We start from the raw sequence: 8,193 nt of genomic DNA on the forward strand, positions 1-8,193 counted from the left end.
CACTTCCCTCCTGCAAAGCAATGGCAAATTCTCAGTTCTGCCTTTAAATACCACCGGCGCCCGACCACTTCACACCCCTCCGCAGCTACCTCTCTTGTCCTAGTAATCTGTCTCATCACATGGCAGCGTCTGGTCCTGTCTGGTCCTCAGGCAGCGCCAAGCTCTTTGTTGTGGAAAGGCCTTTGCAGATGCTGTTCCTTAAGCCTAGAATCTTCTTCCCAAAGGGTTTCCTTCACCTCTTGCAGGCATAGCTTAAGTGGTACCTCCTCAGAGATGCCCTCCTGAACCACCTTAGGCTCCCTTCCAATTTTCCCTCATTAGCCATTCCAGAGTGTGTGTCTAACTTATCTGTCTTAGCTGCCCACCTCCGCCCCATTATGACCTGTGAACTCTAGAAGAACAGGGACCTTGTCTTGTTTCCCCCTCCCACCGCACCCCAGTTTCTCCAGCGCCCTCCATGCTGGGCCTGGTACACAGTAGGCTCTCAACAAATGCATGCGAACTCGAATGGACACAGCATCCCGCTGCCTAGCAGTAACTTTCCAAGACCCGGCTGGCCTCATCCCCAGGCCCTGGGAGGGTCCCCAAGGACAGGGCACAGTCAGGGGCGCCCCGGCAGGGGCCTGAGCCGGAGGGCAAGATCCCCGAGGCGCGCTCCGATGGCTGGCGGCGCTCCTCCCCGAGGCTGTGGCGCAGGCGACAGCGGTGCCAGCAGCGGCGGATCTCCGACTGCACCTGCAGGGCGACCGCGCTCAGAACGTTCCCCGCGCTCCCGTCCGTTCCCCGCGCGGCCGCCAGAGGGCGCGGGCGGCGAGCCGGGGCTGTCCCTACCTCCTTGTTGATGAAGCAGTACAGGACGCTGACCATGAAGCCCTGCCGGGAGGAGGCGTAGAGGTTAACCGGAGAGTGGGGGCACGATCGCAGATACCCTCCGAGTGAGCTCGGATCCTTACCGGGTCCCAAACCACCTGGGCTGCCGCCACCCCAGTCCTAGACCGCTTCAATCACCCTCTCCCTCGCCCCCCCTTTGCCCTCCCGGGTTTGCTGAGCAATGAGGGGGTTAACAGGGGACCCTGGAGGTAGGCTGCCAAGATATGAGAACTGCTTCCCCACTTTCTGACCCACTTGGGCAAGCACTTAACCCCTCTGGGCCTCAATTTCTTCATCTGGAAAATGGGATCATAATACAGTGGTGGTTGTGAGAATTGTAATAATATGTAGGAAGCTGGAGTGCCTGGTACATAGCGTTAACCTTAAACTTGTTATAACATTATTATATATATTACATATATTAATAAATTATTTTTACTTAAGAGTTATCTTTATATAAGTATACATTTTACATATAAACTTTATAAAATCTAATTACGGGGCACCTGGGTGGCTCAGTGGGTTAAAGCCTCTGCTTTCAGCTCAGGTCATGGTCTCAGGGTCCTGGGATCAGCTCCGCATCGGGCTCTCTGCTCAGCGGGGAGCCTGCTTCCTCCTCTCTCTCTGCCTCCCTCTCTGACTACTTGTGATCTCTATCACATAAATAAATAAAATCTTTTAAAAAAATAAAATAGGGGCGCCTGGGTGGCTCAGTGGTTTGGGGCCTCTGCCTTCCCCTCAGGTCGTGATCTCATTGTCCTGGGATCGAGCCCCACATCAGGCTCTCTGTTCCATGGAGAGCCTGCTTCCTCCCCTCTCTGCCTGCCTCTCTGACTACTTGTGATCTCTGTCAAATAAACAAATAAAATCTTTAAAAATAAATAAATAAAATCTACTTACTATTGTTACTTGATAAAGTAATACAAATCAATTCTTTATGTTAAGATCTTACAAATTTTGCTATTAATTTCCATGATCCTGTTAAAAATCTAACTCTGATCACATCCCTCTGCTCCCATGGCTCCTGCCTCCCTCGGGTCAAAGCCAAGGTACTCACTTGGCCCAAGGATCTGCCTGGGTACCTCACCTCTTTGTCGTGTCTCCCCTTGCTGCCTCTGGCTCCCACCGCCTCGGGCATGTTGCCCTTCTTCCATCAGGAAGGGTACTCTCTCCCACATTGGGGATCTCGCACTTGACTTTTCTCTTCCTGGAACATTTCCCCCAAATATTTGCCAGCCTGGCTTATTCTCTCCAGGTCTCTGCTCCAATGTCTTCTTGGTGAGGCTCTCACCAGCTGTTTATAACCCCATATTTTGTCTGCTCCTCTCTTTTCTTGCTCCCTCCCTTCTAAGCACATCTCTCCGTCTGACACTCTGTATATTTTATTTATATAGCATGTTTAGCATCTGTCTCTCCGGCTACAGGTTAGGGACCGTTTGGCTCTTGGCCTCCAAGAGTGCTTGGTACACAGTAAGGGCTCAATACATTTCTGCCGAATTTAATGAATGAACAGCCTTGTGAGGTGAGATTAGTATTGTTCCCACTTAGAGATGAGGAAACTGAGGCCCGACAAAGAAAAGCGGCATGGTGACTATGGTCAGGCAGGGCAAGTGCAGGGTTGGCCTTAAATTTTGGAGTGCCTCCTTACATTTTGGGCCGTCTGCTCCCCATTTACCTCACCGTAGCTCAGACTCTAGGAGAAGGCCACAGAGCGGTGAAGTGGCAGAACCTGAACTTGGCCCTGCTCGGGCGGGGCTGCAGAGCCCTCCATCTGCACTAGGGGGCAGTGCTGCTGAGGCTTCCTGGTCTGTCCGCCTCCCCAGCTCAGGACAGAGCGAGCCCAGTTTTGTGCAGAATGTTTGAATGAACACGTGGACATGTTTACACCCCATTCTGGGGCTGCATCACTGGACGACTGTGGACCCCGTGCCTGGGGAGGAGGGGCCCAGGACGAAGGGTATAGCCCCTGCACCCGCCTTAGCGCCTTAGCACCTGGAACGAGCTGAGGAAGATCTCAAAGGCGAGCTTGGTGAAGCGCAGGGCACCCCGGGCCTGTTCCTCTGTCACCGGAGCAAACACCACCTCGTGGACGCCCAGCAGGGGCACCAGCGTCAGCGTAGAGCGAGCCAGCCTGGGGGTAGAGGGTGGCAGTGCTCCCGTGGACCCAGGTCCTCCATCTCGCACCCGCCCCTTTCCCTCCATCCCAGCCCCGCTCCCTCACCTCAACCGGTAGTCGGGGCAGCGCATCTGTCGCGTCCTCAGCTTGGACACGAGGATGCCAAGAATGCGAATGAAAATGAGGAAATTAATCTGCAGGGAGAGATAGAGGCTGAGTCATCCTGGGAGGCAGAGGGTGGCGCCCTGTCTCCCAGGGTGAGCGTTTCCAGAGGGTGGCCTGGAGTCAGGGTCGGCCGTACCAAGATGGTCATGAGAATAGGGGTGCGTATGATCCACCAAATGGCCTTGACATCGTTCCGTTCCCAGCACCTGGGGGAGGAAGAGTGGAGCTAAGAGAAGAACCCGCGTCTCCCTGGATCACACACCCTCTCTCGCCAGCTCCGCCCACTTTCCTTAATGCCACACCCATGTTCCTTTAAAGCCCCGCCTGCTACTATACAGGCTCCGCCCCCATTCCGCCCCCCTCCTTCCAGGACACCATCTTTCCTAGCTCCCCATTCCTTTAGATCCTACCCACCCCCTCCAAGCCCCTGCCTGCACGTGCCCTTCAAATCTCCCCACTTTTCCATCACAACCCGCCCCAGTCCCTCAACGCTCCGCCCGCCTCCCAGGCCCCACCCCAGACCCCAAGACTCACTGCGTGTTCTCGTACAGGTACCTGACGATCACCCAGGGAATGACGAAAAGCGCGGGGGCCCCTGTGCAGACCCGACCCCCGCCCCCCACCCCGCCGCAGCTGTCAGCGCGCGCACGGGCCCGCCAGGCCCAAGACCCGCGGAATTTCCCCCGCCGGGGTGGGGAGGCAGAAGCCCAGAAAGGGGAGGAGACCCCCTGAGGTAGACCAGCAGGGGAGTCGGGGAGTGAAGGCGCACCGGACTGGGCAGGGGACAGGGTCGGGGCTCACCCCAGCCGAGAAGCAGGTAGCAGCGGAAGTGGCCCCCCCTCGGAACCTCCCACAAGCACCAAGAGACTGTGTAGGTAGACACCCTCCACCAGCAGCCACGTGTAGTTGGCACCCACGCAGTACTGGGTCACGATCTGGGCTGTGCGGCAGGCAGCGAGGGCCTAGGGGTTGGCCAGACAGGGGGAGGGGGCGGTCAGGGCCTCCAGGGTGTCCCCAAGCCTTCCTCCTCCACCTGATCGTCCTTCCGCCTCCATCTGCCAGCCACTATTCACTTCCCGCTCTGCAGCACCAGAGGATGGTGTCTGGGATTGATTTCTCTCTTCCATTCTCTTCCCCTCTGTGAGCTGTCCCGCTTTTACCTCTTTAACAACTGGTATCTTCCATCTTGCTATCAGAGTCCCCTCCCCCAACCCCACCCCACCCCACACGTGGGCCCCCAAATATGGTCTCTCCCACCTCATCACCTTCTAAAAATTGAACTCAACTACTTCACCTATCAAAAAGTTTCTCCCACCCCGTCACCCTTGTCCCTCCAGCACGGGAACTCCTCCACCCCGTAGCATCTCGCTACCAGAAAGTTTTTCTCACCTGAGCCCCCAGCCTCTAGCCTCCCCCACCTTTGTCTCACAGTCACAAATTGATATCTACCAAATCCCCGCCCCTACCAGTTAGTTTCTCCCATTCGCCAAGCCTCACCTCCATCAGGGAACCCTCCTTGCTGGAAAAGTCCAGGGAGGGGTGAGATAATGAGAGCCAAGTAAGGGAAAAGTCCCATATAGTAGGTGATGGGGCGGGTGATGGAGGAGGCTGAGCCGGGAGGACCCCTCTCCAAATGTGTTTGGAGAGGTCAAGAGAGAGAAACTGTTGATGGTGTAGGAAGTAGTAAATGGGCTGGCGGCCTCTTGGCCCCACCAGAGGAGGCAGAATCCCAATTTGAGAAAGAGAGGGGTGCTGCTCACCGGGTTCCACGGGACAGGGGCCTGGCCCCCGGGGTAGGGGCCCAGTGGAGGTAGCAAACGGTCTCGGGTGAGGATGGCCGCCGCCCGCAGCATGAAAGACGTGAACAGGTTGATGTGGATGTAGTTGCGAGTGCAGCGTAGCCGCCTACGGGATTTAGGACACAGTCTGGGGACCCCTGGAGACCTGTCTTCGGCCACACAGAGTCCCTTAAATCACCTCCCCGCCCTTCCCGCAGAACCCTATTGGAGGCCTGTCGCTCGTGGAGCCTGACCACACCATCTTACTGGGTACACTGAGGCCCAGGCCCTGCTGCTGTTACTCAAGGCTGGAGGTCGCACCTGAAGAAACTCAAGATGAGTAGGGCTAGCAGCAGCGTGGCAAGGGACAGGGAGTAGCCCACGGTGTACATGACCTGCAGCCGCTCCAGAATCAGTCGTTGATCCTAGGTCGGGGTCGGGGAGCGGGGGTTGCAGGAGGGTAGGAGGACACAGGAACAGTTCAGTGCTTCCACTCAGGACCAGAAAGGGACCCCGCTTTTTGTTCCTGCCCAACGTTCTCTATAACCTCCTACACGTGCAGACACACACACATACATACACAGTGATTAGGGCAGGCTGGATGCATGACCCAAAGTATTGGTCCTGGGACATTACGTTAGAGCTATTAAGAACACAGTTCAGTCTCCCAGTCTTGTTTGGTTGGTGGGATGTGAGCCCGGTGCTAAATAATGAGGACCAAAGTTTCCATCCCACAGAACAGATAAGATCATCACAGAGAAAAACAAAGTCATGGTGTGTTGAGAGACAAAAAGATTCCCAACATCACTGAGCACCTAGATCCAGCTGTGCCTGAAGCTGATACTTTATACTTTTCAATCACAGAAGCCAATACATTTCTCCTTCTTTCTCCACCCAGCAAGTTTAAGCTGGGTGTCTATTGCTTGGAACCTAGAATCTTGAATAGTATAAGGGGTTTCAGGCTTGGCCTGAGGCAGCTGCCTTTTCATCTCTCCCTGCACATCCTGACCTGAATCCCTCACTGCTTCTTACCTGAAAGGCCCCATTCTTTTCTGGATTCTCACACTGCGAATGGTCTCTCCAAGGTCCCCATTGGCCATCACTGCCGCACTGGCGGAGGACAAAGCCTGCAGCCACTGTGGGGGAAACAAAAGAAGGGGTCAGAGGCACAGAGAACAGAAAGACAAAAGTAATACAAAGGCAGAGATAGCCAAAGTGATGTGCTGATAATAAACCCTTATGTGTATAATTAAATTAATATTCATAACAAGCCTATAAAAATGATACCGTTATCAACCCCATCTTACAGAAGAGGAAGCTGAGGCATAAAGAAGTTAAGTAAGTTGCTGTAGGCCAAACAGCTAGTTAGGACAGGAAGACCAAGATGCCCAGAGAAAATAAGAACTCTTTGGTCCTCAGAGAGATAAAGAGACAGAGAAGGGGCATTAAGTGACAGAGCCAGGGTTAGTCAGGCAGGGGGAGACACCCAGCTGGACAGAAAGGTGCTGGAGATCAAGTGTAGGCAAACTCCTGGGAGTGGTGTCTAGGGAAGGGGCAGGTGCTAATTTTGTCAGGGGTGGGCCCGGGGTCCAGGGGACGCCTCACCATGACGATGCCAGGGCAGGTACCAGGGGCAGGACACACGGGCAGTATCGTTGGGGGCAGCGTAGTCCCAGCAGACGTACATATCGAAGGACGCGTTGCAGGCGAGGCCTGAGGTGGGCGTCGAGGCCAGACATCGGGTGGATAAACCGCGCACAGACCAAGGCTTCTCCGCGGTTCCCAAGCAAGCTCGGCCCTGGCCCCGCCCACCTGGGGTCGTCCAGTCCCGGGCTCCGTCACAGCCCTTCCCACCAGACACCCCCCGGCCCCGCCCCATCCACCGTCCACTCAGGCTCCACCCACCTGACTGCAGCCCCGCCGGAGACTCCGAGCTTCTACCCGGGCTTCTACCACTAATCCACGTTGCGCCCCAGTTCCCCAGCCACTCAGGTCTAGGTCCTTCCCACCGAAGCCAAGCATCACACAGGCCACTCCGACCCAGCCCACCTCTACCCCAGACTTCCTCAGGCTCCGTCCGTCAATCCTAGCCCCGCCTCAAGCACACCCCTCTCAGCCCCAGTCCTTCCCCTGCCCCCCAGTCTCCGCCCCCCTAGTCAAACCTGCTGGGGGGTCCAAGGCTTCCAGCGTCTCTTGGCACTCCCTGCGGTACCGTTCCCAGCGCTGGTACAGCTCCCCTGCCGTCTCCCCGACAGAGCCTGTCTATGGAAAGAGAGGAGGGAGGCCCCCCCAACTCCGACCGACCCCCCGCCTCCTAGACAGCACGGTTCGTGTGGGCTAGAAACACCCTACAGAGACTTGACGAGGCTGCCCTGTTCTGTCCGGGAGTCTTGGGTGACTTAGAAACCTCTTCTAGGTCTTAAGTGATGCTTAGACCAGGAGAGTTACTTGGGGAGGGGAGGGGGGAAGAGGCTGAAAACCTTCAGGAAAATTAGGGGAAGGAGCGGCTGGAAATCATCAAGAGGATTTGAGGGGGAAAGAAGAGAGACTGGAAACAACTTGAATCTGGACAGGTGGGCAGTCTTAAAAGTCTCTCTGCCGCGGGGGGAGCCTCAAAACTGTCCCCAGACCTCCCTCCTAGACTTGGACTCCTGTGGCTCGTCGGGGTCCTCACCTTCGCCCTCCGGAGCAGCGGCCCCCACCACAAGAGCAGCAGCAGCAGCCGCCAAGGCTGACAGTTCAGCATCGTGAGGGCGGCGGGGCATCAGGGGCGGAGGGGCTGGTCTAGAAGGGGCAGTCCGGCCTGGAGGATCAGGGCACAGAGTCAGGAGCCTCCGCCCTCCGCCTCCAGCCCCGGCGCCACCCGCTCCGCGATTCGAACAGGCGGACTAGGAGGCAGTGGCCCCCTCCATCCCCACGAGTGGTGAATTGAGGGGTGGGGAGAGAGTGGGAGTGGCCAAGATCCAGCACGTGATTCCCAGGCCCGCCCCCAACTGTTGCTGGGGCAGCGGCGGGGGAAGGGGGTGTTTGCTGAGGGCAAGGTTGCCCTAGAGCTGCCCGGGGCGGAAGCGCTAATGTCACCGGGAGTCTAGACCTAGAGATTCTGGGGAACCTGGGGGACTGCCTGGGAGAGGAGGGCACAGTAACCGTCAGGCGTGGAGCTTGGAAGGACCCTCAGGGCTCCCGCTGTCTAAGCCCAGAGGGTTCTCAAATGGCAAATAGGATCCCGACCCTATAAAACTTGCCGGCTGTGCATGAAGCCCA

At 56.6% G+C, this 8,193-nt stretch overlaps 1 protein-coding gene across 1 annotated transcript; it reads right to left on the reverse strand.

Moving 5' to 3' along the window:
* Positions 1-528: 528 nt before the first annotated feature.
* Positions 529-7,675, reverse strand: LOC111160805 (gastric inhibitory polypeptide receptor). The gene is given in 14 exon segments (XM_022524159.1): positions 529-735; positions 832-873; positions 2,863-3,001; positions 3,092-3,180; positions 3,288-3,357; positions 3,686-3,746; positions 3,953-3,989; positions 3,991-4,113; positions 4,912-5,056; positions 5,251-5,354; positions 5,962-6,065; positions 6,535-6,642; positions 7,092-7,191; positions 7,604-7,675. Coding segments are annotated over 14 exon segments (1,401 nt in total).
* Between the last annotated feature and the right edge of the window lie 518 nt (positions 7,676-8,193).

This window comes from Enhydra lutris, unplaced genomic scaffold, assembly GCF_002288905.1.
Source record: "Enhydra lutris kenyoni isolate GAN:26980312 unplaced genomic scaffold, ASM228890v2 scaffoldscaffold77, whole genome shotgun sequence".
In the NCBI taxonomy this organism is placed as follows: Eukaryota; Metazoa; Chordata; class Mammalia; order Carnivora; family Mustelidae; genus Enhydra; species Enhydra lutris.